Source organism: Pelophylax lessonae (genome assembly GCF_965119305.1).
Source record: "Pelophylax lessonae genome assembly, chromosome: 1".
NCBI classification, from domain to species: Eukaryota; Metazoa; Chordata; class Amphibia; order Anura; family Ranidae; genus Pelophylax; species Pelophylax lessonae.
The window spans coordinates 594,623,985-594,640,566 of NC_138768.1; the positions used below are offsets into that span (position 1 = coordinate 594,623,985).

The 16,582-nt window shown below is 46.5% G+C and overlaps 1 protein-coding gene across 3 annotated transcripts in view; it reads left to right on the plus strand.

The window, feature by feature from the left end:
* METAP1 (methionyl aminopeptidase 1) overlaps positions 1-16,582 on the plus strand; it is a 90,302-nt gene that overhangs the window by 11,865 nt on the left and 61,855 nt on the right. For 2 of the 3 annotated variants that reach the window (XM_082243175.1, XM_082243176.1), the window contains exon 2: positions 13,691-13,742. In XM_082243175.1, the coding sequence (XP_082099301.1) occupies positions 13,691-13,742 (52 nt within the window). Of the gene's footprint in view, positions 1-13,690; positions 13,747-16,582 lie in introns of all 3 variants that reach the window. The other variant, XM_082243177.1, reaches the window with a different exon arrangement.

Consider the following 16,582-nt stretch of genomic DNA (forward strand, 5'->3'; position numbering starts at 1 on the left):
TCAAAGGTCTAGTCTCAAGCACAGCACCATGGCAACTACAGATTAGAGCTGCACAATTTATCATTAAAAAAATTGCAGTTCCGTGCTTACCACTGAAGGGGGGTAAAACAGCCTGCAAAGTTTATCTCTCAACACTAAGCAATGTTGTGATCAAGAGAAACATTGTATCGTTTGGTTCTTTTAGATCCAAGAGATGAACTTAGGTCTGTAATTGGAGACAAGAACTCACTGCTCAAGGTGGTGTAATTGCCTGATGACTCACACCGGTGCATGCCCCGGCTCGCCTCCGTGAAAACTTGATAAAGGAAAAGGAATTGGCAGCACTCCAGGTTGAGTCAAAATCCAGATTTATTGACTGGACATCCAAATATGACAATCGTGACGAGGTAGATGCGTTTCACACACTGACTGTGTGCTTAATAATTAAGCACACAGTCAGTGTGTGAAACGCGTCTACCTTGTCACGATTGTCATATTTGGATGTCCAGTCAATAAATCTGGATTTTGACTCAACCTGGAGTGCTGCCAATTCCTTTTCCTTTATCAACTTGGGTCTGTAGATGAGGTCAGTTTAACCATCTATGGGTGTCCAACCTTTTGGCTTCTCTGGGCCACATTGAGTGTAGAGAAATTTTCTTGGGCCGCATATAAAATATATACTATAGTTAAGGTATTTAAGTAATAAAATGCCGCCATGCCCTTCCCGCGTCGCCGAACCCCCGCACTAATTTAACACAACTAGAGGATGATCAAATGAAATGGAATCAGTATACAGAGGTTTACTTCTTCTGAGAGATATTAAAGGAACACTCTAACCACCATGACCACTTCAGTGATTTGAAGTGGTCATGGTGGTAGGAGTCAGAAACACTGCACATGCTCGGCCCCCCCCCCCCCTGCCTCCCCCTCCGAGGCAGCCTCTGCCTACCGTTAGTTGAAAGCCGCTGTGGCCATGCCCCCGACCTGAATTCCTTCCTTCCTCCCTAGCAAAATAAAAAACTGTCAGGGGGCAGTGGGCCGCATTGCCTGGGGTTCCGGGCCGCATGTGGCCCCCGGGCCGCAGGTTGGACATGCCTGATCTAAAGCCTTTTCAGTATTTTTTGCTTGAATATTACTTGGAACCCCCAAACTATATATATATATATATATATATATATATATATATATATATATATATATATATATATATATAAATACACACAGCCATTAATGTCTAAACCGCTGGCAGTAAATGTGAGTACACCCCTAAGTCAAAATGTCCAAATTGGGCCCAATTAGCTGTTTTCTCTCCCCGGTGTCATGTGACTTGTTAGTGTTACAAGATCTCAGGTGTGAATGGGAAGCAGGTGTGTTAAATTTGGTGTTATCACTCTCTTACTGGTCACTGGAAGTTCAACATGGCACCTTATGGCAAGGAACTCTCTGAGGATCTGAAAAAAATAATTGTTGCTCTACATAAGGATAGCCAAGGCTATAAGAAGATTGCCAAGACCCTAAAACTGAGCTGCAGCACGGTGGCTAAGACCATACAGTGGTTTAACAGGACAGGTTCCCCTTAAAACAGGCCTCGCCATGGTCGACCAAAGAAGGTGAGTGCACATGCTCAGTGTCCTATCCAGAGGTTGTCTTTGGGAAATGGATGTATGAGTGCTGCCAGCATTGCTGCAGAGGTTGAAGGGGTGGGGGGTCAGCCTGTCAGTGCTCAGACCATACGCCGCACACTGCATCAAGTTGGGTCTGCATGGCTTTCGTCCCAGAAGGAAGCCTCTTCTAAAGATGATGCATAAGAGTGCCTGCAAACAGTTTGCTGAAGACAAGTAGACTAAGGACATGGATTACTGGAACCATGTCCTGTGGTCAGATGAGACCAAGATAAACCTATTTGGTTCAGATGGTGGCAAGCGTGTGGCTACAACCAGGTGAGGAGTACGAAGACAAGCATATATTTCCTACTGTCAAGCATGGTGGTGGGAGTGTCATGGTCTGGGGCTGCATGAGTGCTGCCGGCACTAGGGAGCTACAGTTCATTGAGGGAACCATGAATGTCAATGTGTACTGTGACATACTGAAGCAGAGCATGATCCCCTCCCTTCGGAGACTATGCCGCAGGCAATATTCCAACATAACCCCAAACACACCTCCAAGACGACCACTGCCTTGCCAAAGAAGCTGAGGGTAAAGGTGATGGACTGGCCAAGCATGTCTCTAGACCTAAACACTATTGAGCATTTGTGGGTCATCCTCAAATGGAAGGTGGAGTAGCGCAAGGTCTCTAACATCCACTGGCTTTGTGGTGATGTCATGGAGGCGTGGAAGAGGACTCCAGTGGCAACCTGTGAAGCCCCCGATGTGGGGATCACACAGTCGACTGCATCCTGCTACACTTTAATTCATTTATAATTATTTTTATTTTTAGTAGTGGTAATAATAAGGATCATAATGGTTATAAAAGTATTGTTGTTAAAGTAGATGCATAAAGGTAAAGGCCAAAGAGTGTTAAGGCAGTGCTGGAAAATAATGGTGGCCACTGGGGGGGGGCGGTTGCAATGCTGGGTGGGGGGCCACCGGCGACTGGATGATCGGCTGTGTGGGGTGGGGTTGTACCTGGTGGGGTCTTGTGCCTATCCTGTGGCTAGGGATACTCCTGGGTCCCTGAGAGCCTCATTGGGCCGCTTTTTTCTTGTAGACCATAGGCTAAAATGCACGGCGGCCATTTTGCGGTTGTTTGTCATTGAAAACAGCGGCTGCCATGACAGTGGAGCCCGAGGGCGGCGTTTTCGGCAGTGGAAGCCCCCCTAATCCCGTAGTGCTAACTCCCTGGAGGTTTTTTACTTCCTCATCGCATACATGCAGTGCAGATTCTCCTGGTGACTAGCAGTGCCTGGATCTGCGGGTAGTGATTCTGGTGGGGTCCTTTCCCTCTCTGCTGAGGGTCGATTGGTGCGTGTAGCTGGTGACTGGGTGGTGCTGCCAGCCTGGGGGGGGTGTCCCTTTAGCAGTGTTTTTACACCTATTCTGTGGGTCCCCCTGGTGGCCAATGGAGTCTTTGTAGCACATCTCCCCACCTGATCCCTTCTTTGAGGTTTCGGGCCCTCTTGGTCCTGGCTATCCATCCATGCACTGACAGCAGTCCTAGAGTCCCTCTTCTTTTTTTTTTTTTTTCCTGGATGGAGGTGGCTGTTGGGTGACGGGACCCTCCCCCGTCTTCCCAGTCTCATCTGATCCTGAATTTGATTTGGCCGCCGTGGATGTAGGTCACCCTGATGGGTCTGCAACCACGTGCCCTAAATACTCACGTCTGCAACCGCGCACAAAAAGGTGCTGGTGGGCGCACTGATTCTATTTTTGTGTGAGCCTCCTTTAAAATGAGGGCTGCGACAGGGGCGCAGGTTCCCTTGGCACTCACAAACCACTCAGAGCGGCAAAAGGTGTTTCCCTTTCCTCGTCTATTTTGACAGAATTGTCGCAAAAGAGTGAGGATGACCGAAGTGTCTCCTTGGGGTCCCTAAGGGTTTTGCCTAGCAAACCGCTTATGAAGAGTCCCTTTTCATAAAGTGGTATGTTCCACCAGTGGTGGACCCTCCAGTTTTCCAGGTTTAACAAGGCAACCATGATTCCGATTTGAAGAGTCTCTGGCCTTTAGGGACCTGGCTGACAAAAAAGGCGGAGGCTGTGGCCCACAGTATGTTCACCCTGGCTGGCTCTGCATTAAGGCCGGTGTTCACCATTGCCCTGCAAACTCTGAGTGGGCTAAGCTTTTGCGCCATATGTACACTGGCTGGTTCGGCACTTAGGCCGGTTTTTATTATTGCCCTGGTGTTGCAAACTCTGACCGAGTGGGCCAAGCTTTTACGCCGGGACCTGGAGGGGGAGCAGCTTCCCTCTGCCTTTGCTGAGCTGGCGGACCAGCTGGTTCGGGGGCTGCAGTTGATCTGTGCTGCATCTTCGGATGCAGCTCCTCTAGTGGCTCGGCTCTGTTTTCGGCAGTGATCCTTGGCTAACACGCTGGTCTACGGACCAGCCTAAAAAAAAACAAAAAAGCCCTGGCTATTCTTTGTTTTTCAAGGATATCGCCTGTTTTGGAGCTACCCTGGATGACCTTAAGGGTTTCAAGGGGGGGGGGGGGGGGGAGTACCTTTCTTCCCCAAGCTACTAAGGGCTAGGACCCTCGTCAGATGTGGGCCCTCCTTTTCCTTTCGATCCAAGCTAACTTGATCTGGCAAGTCGAGAGCAGGCTTCTCCAGGACCGCAAAGGAGGCTCCTTCAGCGAGGTGCGCCCTTCCCTATATCTGGGGTGGGGGTGGGGGGGGGGGGACCCAGTACTTGCATTGTTATGCCAGTGGGGGATCGCGGTCCTGGGTTATTTATACGATCTCCTACTGCAAGCAGAGTCTTCTGCTGCGCTGGTGCAAAACGTAGAGATCACCATACAAACTCTGAAGGAGTTTGACTGTATTCTGAATCTTCGGAAGTCAGCCTTGGTCCCTTCTACAAAACTAGACTATCTAGACTATCTGGGGCTGACTCTGGACTCGGCCTTAGCCAGAGTATTTCTTCCTCCGGACAAACTTCAGACAGTGCAGGTTGCAGTTTGTCTCCTGCTGGTTGTCCTTCCGTACTTGTATTCTGTTGCTGGGCCTGATGGTGTCAACCTTCGAGGCAGGCCAGTTTGCGCAGTTCCATGCGGGATACCTGCAACGGCAGTCTCATCACATGAGTCGAGAATCCGCAGTCTCTGGACAACCAAATCCAGCTAAGCCGAGGTACGAGAGATTCCCTGACTTGGTGGCTTTGTTTCCCAGCGCTCTGGCAGGGCGAGATCCTTCCTACCCTTCTTTGGACAGTGGTCACCACGAATGCCAGCCTGTCCAGGTGGGGAGGCATCCTCGGCAGAAGTTCTGCTCAGGGGGTCTGGACCCTGGAAAAATCCAGGCTACCGCTCAGTCCTGAGTTATGTGCGATCAGGCTGTGCCTGGAACATTTGATGGATCATCTACAAGACTGTCCAGTGCGTATTCAATTAGACAAAGGCATAAGCCATGGCCGTGGCGATCTCCAAGGGAGCACAAGTGTCGTCCTCACAGATCTGAAGATAGCTGGCTTTCTCAGGTGGAAAGAACATTTAGTTCCTGCCATTCACTTTCCCGGAGGGGAACATTGACAGGAGGATTACCTCAGTCCGCAGGTGTTAGACCAGGCATTTCCTCGGTTTTGTTTTCGGTGGGGCATCCAGAAGGTGGATCTGTTGGATTCTCGGTTTAACAGTAAGGTACATATGTTTGTGGCTCAGTAATGGGATCCTCTGGCAGATGCCACAGACGGCGCTGGTCATGGGCGTCCGCAGAACTTTTTTCAGGTGGGGGCATAATTGTAAGGTCACCCATGCTCCGCCCCTTTTCAACAATGCCATGAAGGGGAGGGGCTTAGTCATTATACTTATTTTGAGTATATTTCTTAAAGCATGTTTTACAGCACAGTGCTTTGCTGTGTAATTTGGCCCCTTCTATCACCTAAAATACCTGGCTGATCCTGCCTGGCTATGTCCTCCCCTCTGTAAACTTGACCACGGTATACCATGGCTGCTGAGCCCTGACACCATGGTCAGTTTACAGTTGCTGGTTTTGACGGCTTGTCTATTGAAAGCCAGATACTGAAGAATAGGGAACCGTCTGAATCAGTGATTCCTACGCTGTTAAAAGCCAGGAAATCTACTTCTTGGAAGATCTACCATCGTACGTGGAAGACTTACTTTGCGTGGTGTGAATCCCTTGGGGTTCCTCCTCGCTCTTCTTCTGTTGCTGGCATCTTGACCTTCCTTCAACGGGGGGTTGAACAGAAGTTGGCCTTGAGTACTAGCAAGGGCCAGGTGTCGGCCTTGGCATTTTTTCTTTTCTCTTCCAACGACCCTTGGCTACATCTCTGGTCCGTACCTCTCAGCACTTGGTCCCTCCTGGTGTGGTCTCCTTTGCTGCATTGGGACCTCAGTTTGGTACATTCGGTTCTCCAGAAATCTCCTTTTGAGAACCTTTGGGATTTTCCCCTGCTTACGCTGTCCCAGACGGTGGCCTTTTTTTGGTGGCTATCACCTCTGCGCGCAGGGTGTCGGACCTGGCAGAGTTATCCTGTCAATCTTATCTGGTGATTCACAGGGATAAGGTGGGGCTTTACTCTTGTGCGATTTATTATTTTTTTTTTTTTTTACCCCTTCTCTTCCCCCTTCCCGCGGACAGATCGGACCCCTAACTGACTTTTTTTTTTTTGGGGGTACCAGTGACACTACTACAGTAAGCAGTGCTAAAAAGATGCACTGTTACTGTAATGACGCTGGCAGGGAAGGGGTTAACCCTATGGGTGATGGGTTAAATGTGAGCCTAGGGGAGTGATTCTAACTGTGGGGGGGGGGGCATGGCTTGTGAAATGACCATAGAGACATGTGATCCCTGTATAGAGGGATCACATGAGCTCTGTGATCATTTCAGGGAGAAGAACGATGTTTACAACAGCCGACCATCCTTCTCACAGCGGGGAGCAATCGCGGGTGTCAGGCGGCAATTGGAGCCGCCTCACCCGTGCATCGGCTTCCCCCGCTGCAGAGTGGGGGCTGAAGCGCGGCTGCGCAAGCTCGTCTCCTAGCTTCCCGTGAGCGACCAAAGTAGGTCTATGTCGGTTTGCGCAGGAGAGCCACCCTGCCGCAGTAAATGGGCGGCGGGTGGTCGGGAAGTGGTTAAGAATACTAGAAGCTGTGTCTGTCAATGAACATGAGGAATGGAATTTACGATAAGTAAAAAATGTTATATATATATATATATATATTTATTATTATTTTTTTTTTTTTTTTTCTACTTCCATCCCCTGCTCCATAATGCTCACTATACTCTGTGGACCTTATTTTCTTGGCCCCCACACCTCAACGTTTCCAACCTTCCTTTATTTTCAACTAACCTATTAACCTCTAGAATTGATTCCCACCTGTTTTCTTTGATTCCAATTCAAACTGTATTACAAAAAAGGAAAAATTATTCACGTTTGGCATGTCTCAGGGAATTTTCACCAATGACCACCCGTCTAATATTGAGTAGGCCCTTGTTTGCTGCCAAAACAACTTTGAACTGTGGAAGCATAGATGCCATGAGACCTCTAAGGCTACGTTCACATGTGGGTGTAGCGGATCGCGGGCAGATTCACCGCGATCCTGCCCGCGATCCGGAAATCATTGCAAATCGCGGGACGCCTGTGCGATGCCCGTGATTTGCAATGGCACCCCAAACGCTGTGCAATGTTGCTGCGATTTCCGCCTGCCGAAACGCGGTAACATCACGCAACAGAATCGCGGGATGCATGACGGAAGGAAGCTCTTGTGCCTTTTTTGAGCGTTGTGTGTCCCGCGATTCGGTTTGCGCGTTATTACCGCGATTCGGCAGACGGAAATCGCGGCAACATTGCACAGTGTTTGGGGTGCCATTGCAAATTACAGGCATCTCACAGGCGTCCTGCGATTTTTCAATGATTTCCGGATCGCAGGCAGAATCGTGGTGATTCTGCCCGCGATCCGCTACGCCCACATGTGAACGTAGCCTAAAGGTATGCTGTTGTACCTGGCTCCAAGCCTCATTAGCAGATCCATTAAGTCCTGTAAGTTGCAAGCTGGGACCTTTTTTTTTTTTTTTTTTTTTTTTTTTTTTTTTTAATGGTGTTTTTTTTTTTTTTTTTTGTGTCTTTAAAATGGTACATTTTCTCAGGTTAACAGCTTGCCGACCAGCCTCTGTAGTTTTACTGCGGCAGGTCAACACTGTCCCACGAAACGACGCACCTGTTCTAGTGGGGGTGCGCGCGAGGGAAAGCCAATGGCTTGGAGACAGAACGGCTGTCTGCCATTGTAAACACGGCAGACCGCTGTTCTGTCAGTGATGAACATAGGGATCCTGTGCTGCTCCTATTTATGCCCCATACACACGTGCAGATTATCTGCAGACTTTTGTCTGCAGACTTACCAAAACCATATAATATGAGGTCAAACCTAAACACTTTCAATTTGTATGCAATCCGGCAGGCCCTTGCACTACATAGAAAAGGTAAGTCTACAGACAAAAGTCTGCAGATAATCTGCACGTGTGTATGGGGCATTAGGAACACAGGTCTCTGTGTTCATTCAGCAAGCCCATCCCTCATGCAGTTTGAAAGCACCCTCTAGGGACACATTTAACCCTTTGATCGCCCCTAGTGTTAACCCCTTCCCTGTCATTGTCGTTAGTACAGTAACGGTGCTAATTTTTAACACTGATTATTGTAGTCATGTCACTGGTCCCCCTAAAAGTGTCAAATGTCCCAGTCCCACTAAAAATCGCTGATCGCCGCCATTACTAATAAAAATAATAAATAAATATGACCTAAATCTTTCCCCTAGTTTGTAGATGCGATAACTTTTGCGCAAACCAATCAATATACACTTATTGGGTTTTTACTTACCGAAAATATGTAGCAGAATACATAAATTGGCCTAAATATAATGAAGAAATTCAATTTTTTTTTTTCTTTTTTTTTTTTTTTTTTTTTTTTTTTTTGGGAATGTTGTATAGCGAAAAGTTAAAAAAAAAAAGAGAGAAAATTAAAAATCGCAGAGGTTGCATTCCGTTTTTATGTAGATTTTATACAGCGTCCCAAATTGTTTGAGTTGGGTTATAGCAGCCAATCGGACTTAAGTGGGTTTGCGTATTTTTTTTTTTTTTTTTTTGTTTATATTTGCGCGGGGGGGAGGGGGGGGGGGTTTGGGGTTGCATCTAAAACTAAAAAAGTTACATTCTGACTGACGAAAGATAATGCACCCGCTTGCCTAACTGCTTTTTGAACAAACAGCTGTTTTATCTGCTTCTTTGTGTATCCTCTACTCTCCACCCTCTGCATTATACACAGGTTAATTTCCTGAGTCATGTAAAGTTGGGTGGATATAGCTTTTGTCTGCACCTAGCCTTTTGTGTCTATGATGCCTTTTATTGAAGCTAGGATTAGCATTAAATGCCTAGCATTTACATTTCAAATCGCACAATACACCTTTAAAGATAAAGGTTGAATTAAATTTATATATATATATATATATATATATATATATATATATATATATATATATATATATATATATATATATATATATTATCTTATCGTTCATTGACGGACGCAGTCTCTGATCTTCATATCAGTAGGGTTATACTGCCACCTACAGGAGTAGGACACTAGGCATAAAAAAGTTCTGGCTGTGCCTATGGGCAGTCCCAGGGGGGTATACCCTCTTTCCCTGCTATAGGATGTCGGTTTTAATCTGCCTAGTCAAGAGAGAGGACCTAGTTCCTTGCTGGGATCTCTGGTCCTGGGAAAAGTTTTTTTTTTTTTTTCTCTGTTTTTGAGGGGTCCCTCACTCTGCTGGGGGCCTTCAGTGCACTCTGCCTGACACCTATTGGGGGCGCTGTAGTGCGGTGGAGCGCTGTAGCACGGGGGGACATTATTTAAAAAAAAAAAAAAAATGTTCTCAACATTTGCTGATGGGTTCCCCTGGTGCAACATGGACCATGCATAAGAAGTGTCCCCATCTGACCCCTTCAAGGAGGCCGCAGGGCCCTCCGGATCCCAGCTATCCATAGATGCACTTTCGGCGGTCCTGGAGTACTTTGTGTCCCAGGTGGAGGTGGCCTTTAAAGGGCAAGGTGCCAAAAAAACGCCCTCCGCCTACCCCTGCCTCATCTGATATGTCATATTCTGAATCTGATTCAGCCACCGCAGACGTGGGTCTCCTGCTGGGTCTACTACCTCACGCCTTGTCTCCTGATAGTGAGGCTGACACCTTTCCCTCCGCCACTGCGCAAGAAAAGGCGCTGGTGGATGCATTGGTTGTATCTGTGCTTGAGACCCTAAATATGGAGGGTGCAGGCAGGTTATGTTTGGCACTCACAAGCCTTCCAGTGCGGCCAAGGTTTTTCCTTTTTTTTTTTTTCCCCCGCGTATTTTGACATGCTCAAAAAATATTGGGACCGCCCAAAGCGTTCCCTGGGGTGCCTAAGCGGATTGCTAGACGCTACCCCTTTTGAGGAGTCCCTTGTAAAGAAGTGGTCTGTGCCACCTATGGTGGACCCTTTCTGCTTAAGGAGTCTGGTCCCTAGAAGAATCCAGGTTACCGATTAAATGTACTGGAGCTGAGGGCGACCAGGCTTTGCCTAGTCCAGTGGACAGAGTACATTTTGGGGTTGTCCAGTGCGTATTCAATCGGACAATGCCATGGCAGTGGCTTATGTCAATCACCAAGGGGGCACCAAAAGTGTCCTTGCGGCCTTTGGAAGTGGCCGGCGTCCCCCGATGGGCAGAACGCTTTGTTCCAGCTTTCTTCGCTGTTCACATTCCAGGAGTGTAATATTGGCAGGCGGAATTCGTCCATCAACAGACCTGGGATAAAGGGGAATGGTCTCTCCATCTGGAGGTGTTCCAGCAGTTGTGCCTTCGTTGGGGCACTCCAGATGTAGATCTGTTTGCATCTCAGATCAACCGAAAAGTGAAAAGTTTTGTGGCCCGCTCCCAGGACACTCTGGCAGATGCAACATGCCTGCTGATGGCCCCGGGGGGTCAGTATCTGCTGATGTATGCCTTTCCTCCTCTCAAGTTGCTGCCAAGACTTCTATGCAGGATCGAGGCAGAAGCGATTCCGGTCATTTTTGTGGCTCTGGTCTTGCCTCGTCGTGCTTGGTACGCCGACCTGGTCAGGCTAGCAACAGACACTCTTTGGAGACTTCCTCTCGGGAGGATATACTGTCTCAAGGGCCAATCTTCCATCCTGCTTTACAGTCGCTGGCTTTGACGGCTTGGCTGTTGAAAGCCAAGGGCTGAAGTTTAGGGGTTTTCTGCTCCAGGGGTTCCTACTCTGCTTTAAGCTGAGGAAAGCGACTTTAGGAAGAACCATCATCGTACATGAGTCGTATATTGCATGGGGTGAGTCTCTTGGGGTTCCCCCTTGCTCTTGGTGGCTCGGATCTTGGCTTTCCTTCAACGGGGAGTTGATCAAAAGTTAGCCTTGAGTACTATCAAGGTTCAGGTTTCGGACTTGGCAAATTTCTTCCAAAGGCCACTAGCCGCCCATTCTCTGGTGTGTAGCTTTATCCAGGGGATGTGACTCTTGGCACCTCCGGTGCTACCTCCGTTGCCACCTTGGGACCTTTTTAATTTGCTGCTGTCGGTTCTCCAGAAACCTCCTTTGAGAGTATTTTGGAGATTCCTCTACTCCTTGTGCTTTTTATTTTGCTAGGAACTATGTTGCGGTCTTCCAGAGCACCGATGTTCATTGACACAGCACCCACCCCTCTAATGAGTAGGATTATTTTTCTTCTGACACTGCTTGCAACTAAACCTGAATGCCTATAGCAGGAAGTGGGAGTATACCCCCTGGGACTGCCCCATAGGCGTGGTAAAGCTTTTTCCTGTCTAGTGTCCTACTCCTATAGAGGGCAGCATAACCCAATAGTCAAGATTCTGGAGCTGTGTCCGTCAATGAACATCAGAGAAAAAGATTTTATGGTAACATAAAAATCAAATTTTGCCTTTGCTGTCCTCATACTTCTGGAAAACCAATCTAATATTGGGGTGAATTCTGTTGGTGAGATTTTAAGAATTCCCATGCACACCAGAAAAAGCAATGTCATCCAAGGAGCTCACATTCAACACCAGGTGACGAGTTCACCAGGCAGCTAAAAATAACAGCGGGACTATTAAAAGAAAAAAATGCTGTATGCATCCTTGGCATCCTCCTTCATTTTATGTGTTCTTGTAACTTTAAATACATTTAAAAAAACTTGGTTAAATACATTGTCCATATCACCATAGTAGTAGTTTGGGTCCTTTCTTTCCACTGCTAAGGATTATGTTCAGCCCAACACATTGCTGTTTTATATAGCATCCTCATGTTCCAGAAACCTGTTATTCTTGTCTTACCCTATTAGGGATTTGATGTTTATGATTAGGATAGCACTGTGCATTAAGCTTTTATAAAGTAGCCAGCAAGAAGTTTATACCAAAGTGAAATTGCCTATGCATGTGTTTTTTTTTTTTTTTTTTTTTTTTTTTTTTTTTATAAGCATCTTAAAGCACTAAAGCCATTGGAACAGCTTGACAACCATGCATCTAGCATTTTAGGGTGTGGCTTAGTGTTGACCTATGTGCTCCCCCCCCCCCCACTTTTGAAACCTTTAAAAAAAGAAAGTGTCTGCACACTTAAACACTGCTGCCAAGTCTAAGGAGCTCTATTCAGTCAGCTTTGACACTCCTGCACGTGTTGTTAAAGACTGCAGCAAAAGTCCTGCATGCATGGGAAAACTGCACTGCCTCAGTGTTAAAGCACCCTAATGCCCCGTACACACGTGCAGATTATCTGAAGACTTTTGTCTGCAGACTTACCAAAACCATATAATATGAGGTCAAACCTAAACCCTTTCAATTTGTATGCAATCCGGCAGGCCCTTGCACTACATAGAAAAGGTAAATCTGAAGACAAAAGTCTTCAGATAATCTGCACGTGTGTACGGGGCATAAGCCTGCATTCGCACCTGAGTCCAGCATATACCTAGTGATTTCTGAAGTGCTTTTTATTTTTTCCCTCAGCAGTTTTAGCATGTGCATCAAGCTACAGGAGCTTTTTTGGGGTTGGGCAGAGGAACCGAGGTCTATAGGAGAAGAGAAATTCCTTAGGTTTAAAAACGCAAGCTCAAAAGCATGCAACAATGTGCGTATTTACAAGTGTTCCTATTGAAGTCTATGAGATCAAAAACGTCTGAATATGCTAAAAAAAAGCTCATGTACTTTACATGCATAGGGCGACCGGGCATACAAGTGTGAACAGGCACAATTAGAATGGTATTCTGTGTAGTCAGATCTCTAGAGAAATGAGCAGAAAATCTCTCCTGTGTGAATGAGGGCTAAGGGTCAGGTGGTAATAACCAGTTCCCGTCCGGTCTATAGTCAAATGACAGCTGGACAGAACCTTTGTTCCAGGTGGATAGCGTATGACCTCCAGAAATGCGCCTCGTGCTGTGGCGCGATCTTTCACTGGCAGTGGCCAGCGGACACAGCCGATGTGAGATCACTGTACTGGGCCGCTTCCGGTGCCGTTGTGATCGCTGTGACCAATCACAGCAGATCACATGACAATTGTAAACAATGTACAATTTTGTTGCTACCTGTGATTTTTGTTAAAAATGATCACATGGTACAGGCAGGGCCATCACAGCCCATCTGATTAGCTGTGGCCAAAATAGTACAATGTTACTATGGTAACACTGTTTCTCTGGTCAGTGTGTTTAAAAAAAAAAAAAAAAAAAAATAATTTTATGAAGAGATTTATTTAAAAATTATTATTTTTTTTTTAACCGAAATGACACTTCCCAAAATTTTCACGTGTTTTTTTGTTTGTTTAAACAGTGTAAATAAACCCAGTGATGATTAAATACCACCAAACAAAAGGCTCTATTTCTGTGGGAAAAAAAATCCTTAACATTTTACATGGGTACAGTGTTGCATGACTGCGCAATTGTCATTGAAAGTGCGACAGTACTGAAAGTTAGCCTGGCCAGGAAGGAGTTAAAATGCCTGGTATCTTTTTATATATAAAAAAAAAAAGTATTTTTGAGAACATAGCTTTCTATCTTTTTATTTTCGTTTGCAGGAGTGTTTCAGAGGAAGCTGGGCAACACACAAATTACTGCACAAAAAAGCAAGTAAGTAATTTGGCTTAATATAACACTCGGTTTTGAATTCATATGACTGAATATAAACATAGCAGCTTACACACAAGACAAATTGTCCTAATTCTGAACAGAATTACCTGATATGACTGGATATGAATAATGAAATTCAGTTGATTTTTTTTTTTTTTTCTCTTGCATGGTCACTGTCAAAGTTCAATGTAAAATAAAGTTTGTAAGGGTCTCTGGTGACAAGGGATGAGTGCAGTGTCAGCTGAAATAAGATGCATGCTAAGAGAAACAGCTTGACAAGTACAGCAGATAATACAGGGCAGGCCCCCACCCACTCTGTCATCTTCCGTACAAAGGAATGCATGGACTCTAGCCACAGTGAAAATATTATCTATGATATGGGAACAAAATACTATGTTGACATTTGTCATTCATACAAAAAAAAAATGCAGTTGGCAACATATGTAAAATCAGTAAAAATACATTATGATCAAATGGACCTGACCTTAAAAGAACCTAATGTAAAAACAATGCTGAAGTACAAGCGTCTCTACTACTATTCCAGCTGATAACCTGTGTATTTGATCCACTTGGATGTTGGACCCAGGCTGTACAGGACATTGACTGCACTCCAAATTGAACTTAAGCCCAGCCCCTTGTGACATTAAGCCTGCCATCTGTCATTCAGCTGTCAAATGCCAGCACCTCCACTGTCCACTGATGATCTGGCTTTTGAATGCTGATTAATAATGGTGGGACTGAGGAGCAGAAGGAGCTAGCAGTGCTTAAAATAGACTTGCAGCGAAACTTGAGGCCCTCTGTATAGCCTTGGCCTAGGATCTAAAGTGCTCCCCAGATCCATGGCATCAGTCTGAAGACCAGGGCTGCTGATGGAAGTTGCGGGGCCCCGTACAGACTACCTGACACCCCCCCCCCCCCCAAGAAAATATTAAAGCCATATTTCAATAAAAATACAATCCTAAGCAGACACAAATACAACATAACTCACAGGATTACTAAAAGATGAAATTAAGTTGATAAATCTGTGTGGGGGAGGTGTTGGGGCTCATGCACATGGGTGCTGTGGTCTGCACAGTGTGATCAGTGGTTCATTTATGTGGCTTGAGGCGTGGGGGTGCAGGGGTACAGCCCAAACAGTGGGCATTTGGGGCCACTCACCTGCACACCTGTCCAAGTAGGGCCTGCGGCTCTGTTCCTACAGGTGCGTCATCCCCATAGAATGACTGGCGGCTCCAGCCCACACCCCTCCTAACACAGCCAGAGTACCTGTGTGAATGAGCCCTTAATTATATTTTTCTAACCTAAAAAAACACATCTCTCCAGTGGTGTGCTGTCACTACTAAGAGGGATTCTATCTTCTGGTCTTCTCTCTGGTTTCTTGGGCTCCAGTCGTTTGGCCAAACTGCAATGATGTAACTCACACGAATGCGCGTGGGTGTCATGGTCACAGCACAGCTCTCTCAATGGATGGTATGTCATCCATTGAGAGCACAGTGCACATGCGCTGGTGCTACACCAGCTGCTACGTTTAGGAGGTATTCACTGTACCTACAGGTAAGTTTACTAATGCCAGATCAGTGAGTAAATGAAGTAAATAGAATGAGTTGCTACATGGATTTGCAGAGGGAACTGACAGTATAGGGGAGAAGAAGCAAAGTTGCATAGATCAGGAAGCAGTCTGGGTGGGAGGAGTGTGAAGTCCAGCTACATAAAGCACACTAAACTTCACTGGGACAAGCTAAGAGGCAGCTATGGAACCTGTGTATCAGTAAATTCTTCACCCAATGGGAATGCAGCTGATCAGCTGTGACTGTCAGGAAGACGGAGCAAAGGGGGGAGAGATGGAATAAAAATATATATACAGGCTGGGACAAGGAGTATAGAAGGAACTCCAGGGAGAGAAACAAAGTTAGAGATACTCAGGAGCAGCGCTAACACACACACAGGGAGGGGGATTAGTGAGACAATTGTCTTTCTCAGCAGATTAAAGCTGGCAGCAGAGAGAGGGGGAGAGATCCACTTTCAGCTGCTGGAGGAAGATTTCTGTAAATGTCCATCATGAATCCCCCTCACTGTGTGGGCCTCTACAAGTGGTCCTCCTCTATCAGCAACCCTGCTGAAGACTACCACAGTTTACTAGCTTACACGCCACAAGGCAGTTTTACTTTAGCACTATAAACCACACTTAATTTTCTCTTACGTCCTCCGACAGTCGCCGCCTCTTCATATTCGTCACATATGGGGTATTAGACTTTGCTCCGAAGGAGTAGCTAGGCAACAGAATATGTTAACATTAAAGCTTTTAACATATCCCACCCTCAAGGGGTGGTCCCCTCAGTCAATACCCTCCTACTTCCTGCAACCATATCTCAGTTTTAATGTCTAGCTTGTCAGGAGTGGCTGGCTTTTCCTGTGCTGGGGCTTTCTGCCCCAGACTCTTTCTTCTTTTTGAAATTTTGTTTGAGTTTTCTCTCTACCTTTACTTAGCTGTTATTTTTGTCAGCGTTAGTTCTTCTGATGAAGAGGATCATGCGGGCTGGGTCTCGGGCTGATCCCCCTGGTCGCAGGTCGTGGGTCAGTGGCTTCCCAGCCTGCCATCGAGCGTTCAGCCAGGTAACGCTCCTGGCACAGTGAACGACCCATCCCTGTTCGGTGCAGGGATGATTGGTGAGGTGGCTACCTCACTGGACGCCGTGCGGTTTCTTAACCCCCATTTTGTGCGTCTTGAATTGCGACTCTCCCTGCCTCATGTGCAGCGGCTTGTTCGCCTGTGCGGGTCCCCCACGCCATGTGAGGTAAGTGTATCTATGTGGGGACCTGTCTGTCTGGGGGGGTGTCAG